Raw genomic sequence first — 17,059 nt, forward strand, 5'->3', positions numbered from 1 at the left:
GGGTGGGGGGGGGCGGTAGCCGCGCCCCCTAATCCCGTTGGCGCCCCGTTCGCAGCTCCCAAACATCCTTTTCTTGAAGTTTCGTTTTCTCCGACGCCAATTTCGCTGCTTCCGGAACCGGTGGCTCAGGCCTCAGAGCCCGCCTGGGAAGGAGTCTGTCAATTTGTCAGAGCCTCGATCCGTAGGTCCTCGATCCCCTTCTTTGTGCCGCTGATCCCTGCCCCGATGGAGGACGCGCTTCCGGAGCGGCCTGCAGCGCACCCCAAACTGCGTAATGATCCCATCCTCACCTCCATCCAAGGATCCAACTCGAGGATGATTTCGTTGACTGGGTCGAGCCACAGAGAGCGCGGGCAGATCCCAGGGCTGGGGACAGCTCCTGGCATTTGGGGTGACACGTGTGGGGGGTGTTGAGGAAATGGCTAAAGGGTCACCCGCGGCACCCACCTGGAATCAAGGGGATGGGTACACTGTGAGCAGCACTGTAGGCGAAGAACCGCGCGGGCGTTTCGGATTCCTGGAGTGGGAGGATCAGGGGTGTACGGCGTGTCTGGGACGCGCGCCCCTGGCAGAGGACGAGGAATCCCGCACAGCCAAGCGCGAGGACCCGGGATGCTACACCGGCGTGGAGCACCGGCGGTGGTGCACGGAGACCACAGAGGGGAGGCGAAGTCGCCTGGCTCTTCCCGTTCACTGGGAACGCACTCTCTGCCTTCCCGAACCCCCTGGGCCCCAAGCCCTGCTGCCAGAGTTTCCAGGATCCAGGGCCTGGAGTGGGGACACGGCGGAGTCAGACCAAGCCCCTTTCCTGTTCATCACCCAGGATCCAGATCTTCTCATCTCCAGTCTGGCTGCTTCCGCAGATTCCAGGTACTTTTTGCACCTTGAAGAGGACCTCAACCCCGGCCCTACTCGCTGTGGTCTTGAGCTAGTCACTCGCCCGCTCTGAACCTCCGATTCCACCAGTGCAAAGTGGGTGCCAGAGCTCCCACCTCACTTGGTTACGGTGAAGCCAAGGTGTGCATTGAAGGCTTTGCACCCCAGGACCCGGGACTGCAGCAAGCCCTCTACCAGACTGTCAGCGGAACCGGGCCGCCCTGTGGCAGGAACAGGCTGGGGTGGGCAAAGCGGGTTCTTCTCCCCTCTGCGGAGGGATGGTGAACAGAGACCGCAGGATGTGCTGGGCTGTCCCCTGGGGAAGCCAAATTTCCGAGCCAGGGAATTGCCTCTGTTTGGGGGGCGTTTGACCAGGCAAAGTCCTGCAGTGGGGTCTGAGCTAACCGTTTCTGGTTTCTGGTCTGAGACAGTAGCTTTGGGCTTCCTGGGGTGGGGATGTTGTAACCAGAGCCCATTTGCTGGGCTGGTTCTCTCGCACACTCACAGCGTTTCTGAAGGCTCCTCCGGATGGAAGTGTGCCGGCCCTGGGGACACAGAGGCACATCTTCTTGGTCCTCTCCCAGGAAGGCCTGGGGTGGGAGATCCAAAGAACCAGACATCTACAAACCGGTGTGACCAATGCGGAGAGGGTGGTGCTGGGGGAGCTGTGGCACTTTTCCTGGAGGGTGAGGGAGTGTGGGAAAAGGGATCAGCCTGCGCAAAGGCCGGGGTGGGAAAATACTTGAAGGGGCCATGAAGACCTGGGAATGACCTTCCATTGCGGCTGCGGCTCATACTTGGGTTTGGGGTGGGAGATCTTGAGGAAGGTTAGGGAGGAGGAGATGAGCCTGACAGGATGTGGTTTGTTGGGCTTTGTAAACTCAAAGGGTCTTGGACCAGATCCCAAGGGTAGATTGGAGCCACCAAAAGGTTTTAAGCAGGGCAGGCCAGGATTCGGTATGCATGCTGGAAACTTCACTGCGGCCACTCTGTGGAGGATGGATTTGCAGGAGTGGGCCTGGGGAAAGGAAGATGAGAGCTAAAACTGGCAGAGAGGGGTGCATGGCGGTAGCCTGACTTAGGAGGCCACAGTGACAATGGATTGGAGGAGATGGGTCCCGGAGATACTTAGGAAAGGAACCAACAGTGTCTCATGGTTGGCTGGAGGTGGGGCTAAGGAGAGGGAGGAGTGTATGAGTTAGGTTACTAAGCCTGAGCAGCTGGATGAGTGGTGGCTCCAGTCCCTGAAATGGACTGTGCACCAGAGAAAACTGAGGCTCAGAGAGTTCAGAAGGCTCACATCCACTTAAGGAGCAAGCATTCCCTGGTTCTCAGGGACCAGGCCTTGGGGTGACTTCTGACACAGGGCGAAACAGACTGCTGCTTTCTGAGGGCTCCCAGTTTGGGGTGGAGGCAGCTGTACCCAAAATGCACTATAAAGGGGGAGGGAGAAAGGAAAGAGACAGACTCAAGAAAGCCTTAGGGTGGGAAAAAGGCATTTGATCTTGGCTTTCTGTGTTTGTGACTAGCTGGTTATTTAATAGACTGCCGTGCACTGAACAGATAGTAGCAGGCATTGCTGTTGTCATCTAGTTCAGCTTAGGGCAAGGGAAATGAGAACTCAGAGGGCTTAAACAATTCTCTCAGAGTCATCAAGCCAGTCATGCACATCTATGCTTCTGAGAAACTGAGCTTCTCTACTGCTGGGGTACAGTTTATTCATCTCGGGCTTCTGTCCTTGCGTGCTGTGTGACCTGTGCAAGTGACTTAACTCCCCGGTCCCCATTTTCCTCATCTGAAAAATGAAGATTAACGGGGATACTCAATATAAAATACTTAGAATCTTGCTGGGGCACGTGGTAAGTGCTCAAAGATTTGCCTACTCATTATTACTATTATTCTATTTTCCCTAACACATGATATATTTGTATTGAGTAGATTGATGTTATATGCAAATGTAAGTGCTCACTGTAGAAAATTTGGAAAATTCAGAAAAACACCAAGAAGGAAATAAAAACACCCACCAGCTCACTTTCTAGGTAGATCTTGTCTACGGGAGGGGGAGAGTGGTGGATGCAGGCGTAGGGATATTTGTTAGCCAGTGACAGCTCCGAGGCCAGAAGCCCGGGTACAGGCTGGCTACTGGGTTTGGAGGGAGGGAGGGTGGCCTGTCTGAGCCTCGCCCTCCCCTTCCCTGCCCCGGTGTCCCACAGCCGATTTGGGACCAAGTGCGCACGCTGTGGCCGGCAGATCTACGCCAGCGACTGGGTGCGGCGGGCCCGCGGCAACGCCTACCATCTGGCCTGCTTCGCCTGCTTCTCGTGCAAGCGCCAGCTGTCCACGGGCGAGGAATTTGGTCTGGTTGAGGAGAAGGTGCTGTGCCGAATCCACTACGACACCATGATCGAGAATCTCAAGAGGGCCGCAGAGAACGGTACCCAACCCGCCCCGCCCAGCACCTGGCCACACCTCTGCCCTCAGCCCTACCCCACCCCAGCACCCCAGGTACTGCCCACACTCCTCTAGGGACAGGTGCTCACCTTATCACCTGGGGGCTGTGCCGGGAACCCAGACTTCTGGCTCCACCATTGGCTTGAGAGTCCGAGGTCACTGCCTATCCCTGCAACTGTGTTTTCTCATCTGTAAAATGGGGCTTATGATAGGACCTTCTAAAGAGAGATGAGCTGATGTGTTGCAAAGCCAGGAGGCAGTCAATGAACTCTAGAGAGGATTCTCATCATGGGACAGCCGACTCCACTTTTGGATAGTGCTGGTTGGCCTGAGGGCTCATCCCCTCCAGCTGTCCTGGAGAAATGACCCACCCTATTCTCCCAACTCCCAAGCCATCAGCTCCAAGACAGAGGTTTGGAGGTGGGGGTTTCATGCTGGATTGTGAAGAGTCTGGAGAGGGGAGCTCCAGTTTTGCTTCTGGCATGCTGTTCTGACTTGTGAAGTTTCCTTTCCTCTCTGGGCTTCAGTCTCCCCATCTGTGCAAGATAGCTGGTGGACTAGAAAGATAGCCCTAAATCTCTTCTGGTTCTGATACTATGATTCCCCAAGACACATGGGTCCTGGGACAGGGTCCCGGTCTTTCAGGGGTGGTGGTGGTGGCTGGATTACAGGTAGGTTGGGGGCTGGAAAGGATAAGCAGAGGCTGGGCTGTGAGGGGAGGCAGGAACCCTTTCCATAATTCCCTTATCTGGGTTTGTGAAAGCTGCTCACTTCTCTGTGACATGGATTATTCTATGTTATCCTTACAGCCCTAGGAAGTAGCTGGGGTATCCCCATTTTACAGGCGAGGAAACAGGCAGAGGTTATCTGCAGTATGTGACTGGCCAAAGGTTACAGAATAGCATGTCTGCCTGCCTGACTCCAAAGCCCAAGTTCTTAACCACCATACCATACCACCCCATTCCCAAGCTCCGAGGCCCCTTAATCAGACTTCTCCAAGCAAGGGAGACTATTGGGATGTGGTTCCCTCTATGAGTTTCATTTTTCCATGGACACAACAGGCACACCAATTGTTGTCCTGCTTGCTCTCCTAGGAGACATTAATACCACAAAATGTCTGTCCCACCCACAGTGCCTCTGGGGAGGGGTGTGGGTTACCCTGCCTCAATTTCCATCCTGGGGATGAGTTAGGGATCCCCAGAGTGTTCCTGGCCAGGGCCACACCAGGGCCATCACTGTATCCTGCCAGGATTCAGACTAAGTGGACCTGGGGTGCTATGTCCACCTGCAGTGAAGCTAGGATAGAACCCCAGGAGTCACAGGTCTCCCCACACCATGGCCCATCAGTGCCCTCAGGCTCCTTCCACACTTGGACCAAGTAGGACCATCCCTAGTCAGCCTTGCCAGTTAAATTCCTGCTCTCCCAGGCAGGCGCCGCTTTAGACTCCTACCATGCAGAGGAGCGTGAAAGCTTGGGACCTTGGATCTTCTTTACTGACTAGCCAGCAGTTTTGGCCACTGTTTTACTTTTTAAACACACACACACACACACACACACACACACCATAGAAAATTTAGAAAAAGTGGTTAAGCAAAAAGAAAATAAAAATCACTCCAAATGCCACCACCCCTTATATTTTAGTGTATATCTTTCCAGATTTTTTTCTATGACTGTATATTTTTCCTATGTACAGTAGTGGAACTGCTAGTGATTTTAATTTTCTTTTTTTGTGCTTGACTGAATTTTCTGATTTTTTAAAAAAAAATTCTGAGTTTTTGAGAAGGAGCAGGCATTACCTTTGTATTCAGAAAAATTGAGATATTAGAAATAAAATGGGAGTATATTTAGTGTGATTGTAAAAGTAATATAAGTGGAAAGAGAATAGCTAAATATAGTCCAGTTAAAATTAAACCTTAGAGAAGTAAAGTGACATATGATTGTAAAAACCTCCAAAGTTACAGAAATATTGAAAGTAGAATCTCCATAATTGCACTCCTGGGAGGAACCACTGCAACACCTTCCAACCTTTTTGCTTCCATACGTTTTAAAATTTTATGTCCTTCCAAACTGTTTGCTTTTATCAATTTTTACAAAATGAGGACCACAGGTTTGTAGCCTGCTTGCTTACTATTTTCATCAGCCTTGGATTTCTCCAGTTTAGCTTGGGGCGCTGGAGTCAGTCAGCTGTCAGGATACTAGTGTGAGGTCGGGACTGGGGCTTTCTTCTCTCTGAGCCTCGGTTTCCTCCGCTTTACAGCAAGGATAATGTCACCCATCCTCAGGGCTGTGGGACGGAAATGGCACACCGTCTGATACCAAGCGGACGCTCAGAAATGAAAGCCCTTTGCCCAAGGACTGAGTTCAGAGACTAGGACCCTGCGGTCCCCGCCCCCAGCCAACTCCGCTCCTGCCCCTTCCTGGGACCAGCTCCCCCCACCCCCGTCCTTTTCAGGCTGCCGCTAGAAGAGACGCGGACGCGAGGTCAGCCACTTCTGTCGCCCCCAGGGAACGGCCTCACGCTGGAGGGGGCAGTGCCCTCGGAGCAGGACAGCCAGCCCAAGCCGGCCAAGAGAGCGCGGACATCCTTCACCGCGGAGCAACTGCAGGTACCCGGGGCGTGGCCTCCAGGCCGGAGCCTCTGATTGGGCCAGGGCCCTGGAGACCTCCGAGTGCCGGTTCCTAACCCACCCCCGCCCCTTCCCGCCCTGGGCAGGTTATGCAGGCACAGTTCGCGCAGGACAACAACCCCGACGCACAGACGCTGCAGAAGCTGGCGGACCTAGACGAGGCAGTCCCGACGGGGTCCCCCGGCGGCGCGTCCGACCCTGGTCCGCGAGGTTGAGGCTGCCGAGGCTGTCGTTCCAGGTGTGGTTTCAAAACTGCCGGGCGCGTCATAAAAAACACACGCCGCAGCATCCTGTGCCGCCCTCCGGGGCGCCGCCGTCCCGCCTCCCTTCCGCCCTATCCGACGACATCCACTACTCCCCCTTCAGCAGCCCCGAGCGGGCGCGCATGGTCACCCTGCACGGCTACATCGAGAGTAAGTGATTGCGACACCCGGGCCCCCAGGTCTGCGGGAGAGGAGCGCGCGGGGGCGGCGGAGGCGTGGGGAGGCCCGACGGAGCTGCATTGGGTGAAGATGCGGGCTTCGCAGTAACTAGGAGGTGGGAGGAGGGGTTGTTACCTGGCTCTGCCTCAGTAGATGCAAACATTCGACCATTCAAGTACCTTCCAAGCACTGGTTCTGTACCGAGGCCGGGGGACTAGGGAAAGAGCTAGATGGGTCAAGTCCTTGTTCTGGTGGAGCTTGCGTTCTGGTGGGAGAGACGACGTGGGACAATAACCAGATAGCTGAGCGTGTGTTTTAATTGCCGCGATTCCTATAGGAAAGGTGCTGGGTGGGAGTGTGGAGATGCCGCTCTCAAACACGCTGAGATGGGAATGATGGGTAGGATGAGTGAGACACAAGGAGTGGGAACTAGGAGTGCCCCTTGTCAGAGGAACTGAATGTAGGCAGGTCTACAGCCTGACCCAGGGAGCATGTGGCGTTGGGTGCCTCTGGGGTTGCAGAAGGCCAGTGTGGAGGGAAAGCTCAGGGCTGCGAGGCTGTGGGCAAATCACCTAACCACCTTAAACCTCAGTTTCCCCACCTGTAAACTGGGACATTAATAATGCCTACCTCACAGGGTTGTGAAAATCCACTGGTGTATTCGGTAGTTATTTTTGGAGTGCCTTTTGTATCCTGAGCACTAGGATACAACATGGAACACAATAGACCAAGGCCTGTGTGTTTCTGGGGCTCACATTCCAGGGTGGGACATGGGTGGAAAGACAATACACTGATATAGGAGGGAGGGCAGGCATGGCAGTGGGCACTGAGCACTGTGGGGAGATGGAGGGCAGTCATGGTGGAGTGAACTTTGAGCAGGAACCTGGAGGAGAGAGGGTGTAGTGATGTGCGTTTCTGGGGGATAAACATCAATGAATCTGCTGTTGAGCAGGTGCTTACCACACATTTTCTTTCCCTTCAAGGGTGTTTCCATTGTTTGCTTCCTCAAAGCTGGGCACGACCGGAAAAATAAAAGTGGCTACAATATACTCACAAACTCAAACCCTCTTTTCTGGGGCTCTAGTAAGAGGAAGAGGTCAGAGAGACACTGCTGTTTACTGAGCCCCTGCCTTGTGCCAGGTGCTGACTGTGTTTCTAAACATTAGAGATCACTATTCCATTATACAGATGAGGAAACCAAGGGTTCACAGTAAGTTAGTGGGAACCAGTATTCTTTAATGGTTGAGTGTGGGCTTTGATGTTAGGCTGAAGATCCCACCCCTGCCACTTCCTGGCTGTGACACTGGGCAGGCTTCTTAGCTTCCCTGAATACCAGTTTCCTCATCTGTAAAAGTGAAGACAGTAAGGATACCTATCTCAACGCAGTGTTGTGAGCATTCAGTGAGATTATTGACTTAGGTCTTCAGCATTTAGTAAGTGCTGGATAAGTATTAGCTGCTCTGTGATGGCGGCGGTGGTTCTGGTTGGCAGAGCTGAGGGTGCAGAGTCCTGCCTACTGCACCAGGCTGCCAGTTGGAAACTGTCTCTTTGTACTGTTCCGGTTCCGAACCATCTGCTCAGTAGGAGGGACTTTTTCTCCCTTTCTGTTTTAAACAATGACTTACGTTCAGGCTGCACAGAGCCGGTAGGAGATGTAGTTCTTCTGTTAAAGGCACCAAGGACCAGGGGCTCTCTGGGTGCCAGGAATTGGCCCTACCAGCTAGCATTTGCTGTGGAGTTAGTAATGGATCTAAGTGACTCCCTTGGGAGGGGGCCATGGCCTCCAGACTCATGCCAGGACGCTGCCCTCACACTTTGTAGATCAAAGATCTGTGTTTGATGCCCAGTGCCCTTCCCTCTCCACCTTGAGGTGGAACCCAGCTTGAGGCAGGAGCTGTCAAGGGTATGTGGACCTGCTGCCTCTTGCTGCATGGCTGAAGGTCACCTCGGCACTTTGCTTTGCAGTTAACTAAATTCATAGGACCCGGGTTTCCTGGAGCCTTAGAGTTTAGAATCTGATAAAAAAGAAACTTTGGAACCGGACCCCAGAAAAATGCACATACACACATAGTTTTCCAGGTCATCTCAGGCTGTTCATGGACTCCTAGAACACCCCAGGTTAAGAATTCCCAATCGTATACAACAGATGAGGAGACTTTGCCTCAGAAAGGCACAGTGACGTGTCCCAAGTTACATGCCAATTGTAAATCTCTGAACAGGGCTCTTGTTTTGTTACCAAAATAGATGCAGTGCAGGGAGGAGGAAGCCATGGACTTTTCTACTGAATTGGTAAAGAGGCTGAAACATGAGAAGTTTGGGTCAGACATTAGGATGGACTTTCCCCTCACAGTTTTAGATGTTAGAATAGGGTATGGAGACTTTCTCAACAAATTATTTAAAGAGTACCTACTGGATGCCATGCCTCATTCTAGGTAATGGAAATCCACAAAAATCTAGAAACTAGAAAACAGACAGAAATTCCTGTCCTCACTAGAGCTTGCATTCTAGTTGGCAGAGATAGGGAGTGTGGGTGTGTGTTGGTGTTGGGTCGCAATTATTAACAGAGCATCATGAAGAAGGTGCCATATGAGTGCAGAGTCCTCTCAGAGGTGTGTTTGGAAAGCTTAGGTGATACCTGGGAGGGAGATAAGGCACCAAGGGAGGATCCTAATAGATGGGGTACAGCCTTGCATGTAGGAGGTGTTCAATACATATTCATTTATGAGTATTTGTTTATCAGTCAGCTGGACAATTATATAGAACTTTATAGGTTATAAAGTCTTTCACATAGAGCGTTGCAACCAACCCTAATGAAATTTCCCCCAGGGTCAATCAGCTGGTAAGTAGCAGAGGTGAAAGTGGTCCAGGTGGGATCCTGCATGGAGGCTGGGTGTGGGCTCCAAGGCATCCTCTCATCCACAGGTCAGGTACAGTGCGGGCAGGTGCACTGCCGGCTGCCTTACACCGCGCCCCCCGTCCACCTCAAAGCCGATATGGATGGGCCGCTCTCCAACCGGGGTGAGAAGGTAAATGGAGCCAGGTTGGGTCTGGTGGGTCAGAGCCATCCTGCGGGGAATGGGTTTCTGGCAGCATTCCTCATCACTGAGCAGGCAGCATGCCTCTCTGCCCAGCACGCTCTGTGCCACCCAGGCAGTCGCTCCAGCAGGTGCCAGTGTGTTCAGTGTGCACGGCCCTCCTTGCAGGTCTGCACTGACAGCTGGCCTCCTCTTTTCCAGATTTCTGAATTTAGTTACTTTGCTCAAACTTTGTGGTTCCAGAGGGGGCTCATATCACACACCACCTGCCTCCCACCACCTCTCTGGTTCCTCCTCCTTTCTCCTTTTTATTACTGTCTGTTGGGAGTGAATATCCCCAGCTTGTGAGGCCCAGGGATAGCAGGTCAACAAGGTACCTTGGTCAACTGGCAAGGTCTCCTTTGTAGTACCCTGGTTTCTGGTTGTCTCCAGCATTAGGACTAAATATCCAGAAGGGAGCTTAGACAGCACCAGGTCCAGTGGCTTGAAAGTTTTGTCCTTAAGCCCTGGAAACCTTTGTTAAATCTTTTCCATATCCCATAATGGAGATGCAAGTGGATGGAGCTGCTTGGGGTGAAACTGCAGAGGGAGTTCCCCACCCGCCAAGCTCTAAGACACCTCCCACTTAGCCTGAAAGCCACTGCTCTAAGACACCTACCCCCATTCTAGAAAGGAGAAAATTGAGGCTCAGGTAGCTCAAGATCACAGAGCTTGAATGAAAACCTGTGCATTTACTCATTCACTTACTCATTTATTCAGCTGACATTTGCTATATGCTGACTGTGCCCAGGAGCCCCGCGTCAGCTGCCAAGAGCACAGAGATGAGGAAAGCATGGTCCCTGCCCTTGAGGAGGCCACAGTCCAAAGTTATAACACTGTGATCAATCTGATGGGGGAGCCAAGGGAGCTGGGCAGTGGAGGGTGGGGGTGCAGCTCAAGAAAGACACAAGGAAGACTTCCTGGAGGAAGGCAATGTCTGAGCCCAGGCCTGAAGGCTGAATCCGAGTTCCTGGGGAAGGCATGAGAAGCTCTCTCAGGGAACACTGAGCAACTCAGTGTTGCTGGCACACAGGCTTGGGAGGAAGAACAGTGAGGGTGGGGGCCTCGGGCTGCCAGGTGGAGGAATGTGGACTTTGTCTTGGGGCAGGAGTGGTCCCTGGAGGCCTGTCAGAAATATCACTGTAGTGGCCCTCAGAGAGAGAGAGGGAGTGCTGGGAGTCAGGGTGGTGGGCCAAGGAGAGAGGGCCAGGGCCTTCAGGCTGGAAGGGCCCCCAGGGACCCTGGAGTCCAGCAGAGCGTGGTTGCTGTTGCTGTGATTTTCAGCATCAGCTGGGGAGTTTGTAAAGATACAGATTTCCCAGCCTAGCCCCTGGAAAACTGATGGTGAGGTCTGGGGCAGAGACCTGGGATCTGCTGGTGTGACAAACACCTAGCTCCTGTGATTCCGGCAGGCAGCCAGAGGTGAGGAACACTCCTCCAGGACAGCCCCTCTTACTCTGCCTCCTGACTGAGCACCTACTGTGTGCTGGGCTCGCTGCTGGGCACCATGGGGGAAGGTAAATGGTATGGAGGTACAGACAACCTAGTTGAACAGATAGGTTTATAAGTAACTGGTAGTGTTCAAGACAAAATCCCACAGTACTTGGTGATGGGTGAGCGCGTCCCAGGAAGGTCCCCTCTGGGACTGCCATACTCACAGTAGGAGCTGCTCCTCTGTTCATGACAGAAACTTACACACATTGTGTGAGGATGGCATCCGCATAGTAAAGATAAGAAAACTGAGGCTCGGAGAGGCGACGACTTGTCCAGGGATGCAACGAGTCTGTCGGACTCCGAAGTCCATCTCGATCAGTAACCATGTCCTTTCATGGAGCACTTTACAGTTTACACAGTGCTCTCTTTGACCTTGGCCTTCAGAGCCCCTCTGGGAGGATAGTTACATTGACTCGGTTGACTCGGTTTCACACCTGCAGACAGCAGTTCTGACCCAGGGCCACAGAGAGCATGGGTAGGGCTGGCATCCATCCTAGGACTGCCTGCCTCAGAGCTGCCCCTCCTGCAGGAGAGCATTCGTCTCATCAGACCTGGTACAGGACTGCAGAGGCCAGCTGGCACGTCCCCTGTCCTCTGGGAATGTGTGGCTTAGAGCTAGCGGCGGGTAGCTGCAGCCTAGGTGACAGGGCACTTGAGGTGAGGGACGAACATGGCCTTCAAGGACCCAGAAGAGGGAGTGAAAGTTCTAGGGGAGAAGCAGGGGATGAGGAGAAGGGCGTTCCACGGTGGGAGCAGAGAACATGCTAGGCACAGAGGCAGGCATGGGGGAGTCTGGGTTTGAGGGACTAAAGGGTGTTTAGTGTGACTGAGGCCCAGGGAAGTGGGGCAGGGTGGTGACAGGGGTCACATAATGATGGGCCGGGACCGTTGGGTGAGGGGCTTGGGCGTTATCTGGAGGGGATTAGCCTTGGGAGTATTTAGGGCTGTGCCCAGAGCTTGGAGAGGAGCCCTGGCCTTCTGGTTGCTCAGCTAAGCTTGTGGTTATGTCTGGTTCAGCTTGAAGGGTGAGCCAGCCTGGGCTCTGGCAGCTTTGGCTGTAGAAGGTTTCTGGCCCCTGGGTTTGGCTGCTGAGCCAGAGCTCTCTTGCTGGGATGCATCCCCAACTTCACATCCAGCTGCTCTGCAGAAAACTGCACCCCCCTCCCTTCATGATCTTTCTCCCTCTCACTGTCAAGCCTTCCTGCCAGCTCCTGGGGGCCTTCTCTGTCCACATCTTGACAAATCCCTGGGGGCTGGTGGGCTGTGTGTGGTCAGTCGGTGTGGAACTGTATGGGCTTTTTCCCAAGTCACTCCAGGCCTGAGCCAGCCTAGCTCTAAGGAGACTCAGTGCCCCACTGGGGCAGGCCCCTGAGCCCACTGATCGAGAGCATCACTGGCCTGGCCAGGAGAACGGTCCATGAGCATTCAGGAGTAGCACCCTCTGCCCCCCACCACATCTTCATTTGGCCACAAAAACCTGTGAGTTTCCAGAACCACATTTCTTCCAAATCATGGCCCCCAGTCCCACAATTTCAGAACTTAGAAGGTGCTTAGAAATCAGGGCCGAGCTGTCACTGATAAGATGGAGAGACTGAGGTCTACAGAGGGGAGGGGTCTTACTGGAGAGTTTCCTTTGATAAGAGCCCAGAGCCAGGTGTCCCAGAGGCCAGAGGAGAGCACTGCCCGAGGCGGGGTGAGTGGCTGAGGCAATGTGGTGTGAGCTGAGTCAGGCAGACTCAGAATCCCAGCTCTGCCACTTCTCACTCTGAGACCTGGGAACACAGTTAGCTTCTCTGAGCCTCAGTTCCTGTAGCCGCAACATGGAGAAGATAATAGGTGCCACAGCCAAGCTTGTTGCTGAAAGCAAATGCAGTAATGTATGTAACGAACCTAGCACAGCCCAGCCGGTGTGGCTCAGCGGTTGAGCATTGACCCAGGAACCAAGAGGTCTTCAATTCGATTCCCGGTCAGGGCACATGGCCAGGTTTTGGGCTAGATCCTCAGTGTGGGATGTGCAGTGGCAGCTGATAGATGATATTCTCTCCTATCAATGTTTCTAAGTCTCTATCCTTCTTGCTTCCTCTCTCTAAAAATCAGTAAAAACATTTTAAAAAAAGAACCTAGCACAGTGCCTGGTACACAGAAAGTAGCCATAGATGGTGGTTATTGCTATGCTTTCCTCCATCTCCTCATGGTAACCGATCTGGGCAAGTAACCTTTCTGATCAGAAAATGAACAGCCATATGGCTGTACCCACTTGATGTCCCGGGAACAATGAACTGTGGTCCGCCTGACCCTTCACTGAGACATCACATTGACCGGACCTTCAGGGAGCTGGCTGTGTCAGCAGCGTGAGAAGTCAGCCAGGTGCTTTAGGTGGAAGAGGAGAGGGACAGGGGCAGACAGTCCCTGATCACTCACTGTGTGCCAGGTACCTGGCCTGTCTCAGCCACCTGCCTCTCGGCTTTGTGAAGACTAAGTGCGCATGAAGTGCTTGTCCCGTTGCATGGTGTGTCATAAGCATGATGACAGCTGCCGTGGTGATCGTGGAGAGGTAGAGGTGGTGTGATATATAGCGAGCTCGCTCTGGAGCCAGGCCTGGGCTGCAGTGCTGGGTCCGCCTCCTCCTAGCTGTGCGACCTATCCGTGGACTCACTGATTTTCACCTCCCTGAACCTCAGTGCCCTCCCCTATAAAATGGAGATAACAATGGGACACCTTCGAGGGATTGTGATGAGGCTCCACAAATGCAGGCTCCACTTTCCGCAGCGCCGGGTGCCGGGTGCCGGGTGCAGTGCCCAGCAGACCTTTGCTGCTCTTCTTGTATCTCACTGAATCCTCCCCATCCTGAGAGAGAGAGGTCTTGTCATCCCCATCTTACAGATGAGGAAACAGGCTCAGAGAGGTGAAGTGAGTTGCCCGAGGTCCACAGCAAGTAAGTACCAGAGCCAGGATTTGAACCCAGATCTGGGCCCCGGGCCATCCGCATTCTCTGTGCCTTCAAGGACCTCTGGGGAGCTACTGGAGGGGCAGGCCCCCAGCTCAGCCACCTCCCACACCCTCCTTCCGCAGGTCATCCTTTTCCAGTACTGACGCTTCCTGCACTTGCCCATCTGTCCATGGGCACCCCACAGCTGTCCCTCAGCCGCTGAAATGCAGTGTCCCAGCGCTGCCAGGAATCCACCCACCTCTGCATCCACCCCTCATCTGCCGTCCCGCCTGCCACCAGCTGGGCCTGTGGGCCTGGCTGTCCCCTCTCCTGCTGAGAACCAGAACCCGCCAGGAGCACCGTGGAGTCCTCCTCTTGGAAGGCAGAGCTCCCTGAAATTTGGAATCAGGGTGAAAACAACAGCCCAGTTTTTCCATTTAGACAGGACTCATCTTCAACTGAAGCTGATTAAAACAGCAAAAGGCCGGATTGAATTGTGCAACGCCAACAGCCTTCTAATTTACAGGTTTTCTTTCCTCCCATGTTGGCCTTCACTCACTACTTCCTTGGAACCGTCTCTGAATTCTGAAAGCCGAAAACCCCCAGTGTTATCCACTCTGTTGCTTTTGTCTGGAAAACTCTACAGTGTCTGTGGGATGTCCCCAAAGGAAAGCTTATGTTCTAATTTTATCATTTCCATCTGTCTGCTTATGTCAAGTTAAAGAGAGAAAAGAGAACACTGACCAACCCTGAGAGGCCCAGAAGGGCAGAGATGGAGGCCTGCCCAGACCAGGAGGTGGGGGATAGGCAGGAGCTGGGAGGCACAAAGACACCCATTGATTTGGAGCTTGAGGAGAAGGATATGGCACATCGGGCTGGGAGAGGAGAGAGAAAACTCGGGGTATAAGTGGGAGACCCTCTTCCTACCTAGTTATCCAGCACATATGTATACAGATGACATAGCAGACGTGGTGTTTGAACTATGTGACGACATTTCCAAATGTTTGGGCAGGTTAGAATTGGGGGCTTTTTTTGGCCACTCATGGACTCCTAGTAGGGGTGCTTGGGTCATGTCATTTTTGGGGGGACCTCTCATGGAGGGCTGGGGAACAGAGCCCAGGGAAATGGCAGTCAGAATGTTAACTCTGGACCCATATCTGAATAGCGAGAGGGTGCCCTATGCCTAGGTGAGCGTGCCAAGCCCAAGATTCCAGCTGGCCCCTCTGGGCTCCCCCACCCACTCCTGAGAACAGAGGCCAGACACAGCTGTGCTCACACCCACCCTGTCCTGCTGCAACTCTTCAACCCCAAACAAAAGGGCTTGGGCTACACAAGACCATAATTTATGTTTTCAGGGGGACACCCATTTGTCCCAAGGTTATCCTGTGATTTTACAAGTACTTGGTGTCCTGTTGCATTTCCCACTAGACTCTAGTGACTAGAGGCTGCTAGCAAGCCTGGCTGAGTCCAAGTCCTCCTTCTGGCTCTGGTGAACCTGGTATGTTGCCTTTGGAAGGAGACTGTAGGACGGGGAAAGCAAGCCCCTGGCACATATGCATCGACTGTCCCTGCTTTTACCCAGGGCAGACATTGCTAGTCAATTACAGTATCCTGTGTTACTGAGTCTGGAGACGGTTTCAGAATTCAGATGTTTGAAGTTGGCACTTACCACGAAAGCCTATACAGTATGTCATCCTTGCTCTGGGATCTGGAGAAAGGCGAGGCCTGGGTGCAGCCTGAGAAGGGGACCTGCTTCCTTTCCCTTCTGAAGATGGTTCCAGCTGGCTCAGGGCAAAGAGAAGGCACCACTGGGAATGCGGTCAGCACCGCTCAGTTCAGGACTCATCCGGTGAATAACGTGTACCTGGCCCTGTTCTGGGGGCTGACGCTAACAGGAGCGGTGTGGGCCTGATCCCTGGTCTTGGGGAACTTTGATTTTTGCTCCTGAGGCCCCAAAAGCAACCATGTAGTCGATGGCCAGTTGCACCCGACCCAGGGTCACCCAGTACCCACTCTGCCTTGGGGCTCCCCCAGAGTCTGTTCCTTGCGTGGATCACATGGTCGTAGCATGTTGCAGTTCAGACATGTCTCCACTAGCCTGTTAGAGCAGCCTGGGAATGTACAGGCCATCGAGACTATTTATTTAAATACAAAAGGGGAAAACACACACACACACACATACATGGAAAAATATTGTAAGCACTTTTTTGTAAAACCAATGTTTGTTTTGTTACATACCTTTCATGTTGTGCTTTGTAAATGTCTTATTTGTGTAATAAATAAAGTTAATGCAAGTAGAAGTGCTGGCACTTAAATCCAGAATGCGATGGGATTCCGTTTCTTTCCTGCTCTCTTCAAGGCTCAGGCCCCTGGACCCCAGTGCAGTCCCCTTCCTGGAAAATGGGTCCTGTTTCCCAGTTAATAAACTGAGTGTCATAAAGGCATGACGGTGGTTTCTCCTCCAATGAGCTTTGTAGGAGATCTGGCTGCTGCCCTCTGTCCCACTCCTGTGCTGGCTCGCTCATGGGACCCTGAGAATCCGAGCTGACTCTGCCCTGGAGGAGCTCTCGATCTGGCAAATGCTGGGAACGGACGGATCCCACCAACATGGTGCGAGAGCCGAGGGGATCTAATTGGATGAGGAGTTCACAGAATAGCTGCAAAAGAGGAGGTGTTGGGGGGGCCAGGGAGGGAGGCACAGAGGAACCTGTTTGGAAGATGGGGGAGAATTTGATACATTGATGTGAAGGGAGCTAGGGCTTGAACTTGGGCACAAGTCCGGGTCTCATGTTGGCCTCTTTGGGTTCCAGAGCCACCACATAATCTGTAATCTGGGGAGTGAGAGAGTACCTTTCTGCTGGCTGCCATCACTATTATTATTATTATTAGCAGCAGCAGAACAGTTTATTCAAGCCAAAGCTCTGCAGGAGAGGAGAGGTGTGGCCTGTCTGATGCGGAGGGTTCCCCAGCACCTTCCCACATGCCGGGCGCCATGGCCCTGCGCAGTTGCCTGTAAACCTCAGCTCAGGGTGTACAAGGCCATCGCCCCCTGCAGGCCCCCCCTTTATTTTATTAGTTGTTGCACCTCCCATCCCTGACCCTATCTCTGCCTCTTCCCCCTCCTCCAACCTATTTGTCAAATGTTGACTTAGATATATATCTTTGAAAATAGTTTAGTTTTGTGT

The 17,059-nt window shown here is 53.1% G+C and overlaps 1 protein-coding gene across 1 annotated transcript in view; it reads left to right on the forward strand.

Moving 5' to 3' along the window:
• Positions 1 to 16,187, forward strand: part of LHX6 (LIM homeobox 6) — a 24,456-nt gene extending 8,269 nt beyond the window's left edge. The window contains exons 4-9 of the mRNA XM_014550179.1: positions 3,090 to 3,310; positions 5,834 to 5,934; positions 6,042 to 6,130; positions 6,172 to 6,368; positions 9,300 to 9,403; positions 14,018 to 16,187. Coding sequence (XP_014405665.1) covers positions 3,090 to 3,310; positions 5,834 to 5,934; positions 6,042 to 6,130; positions 6,172 to 6,368; positions 9,300 to 9,403; positions 14,018 to 14,038 — 733 coding nt within the window. The 3' untranslated portion in view covers positions 14,039 to 16,187. The remainder of the gene's footprint in view (positions 1 to 3,089; positions 3,311 to 5,833; positions 5,935 to 6,041; positions 6,131 to 6,171; positions 6,369 to 9,299; positions 9,404 to 14,017) is intronic.
• Positions 16,188 to 17,059: the final 872 nt, after the last annotated feature.

The sequence above is a fragment of the Myotis brandtii genome, unplaced genomic scaffold, assembly GCF_000412655.1.
Source record: "Myotis brandtii unplaced genomic scaffold, ASM41265v1 scaffold589, whole genome shotgun sequence".
Classification (NCBI taxonomy): Eukaryota; Metazoa; Chordata; class Mammalia; order Chiroptera; family Vespertilionidae; genus Myotis; species Myotis brandtii.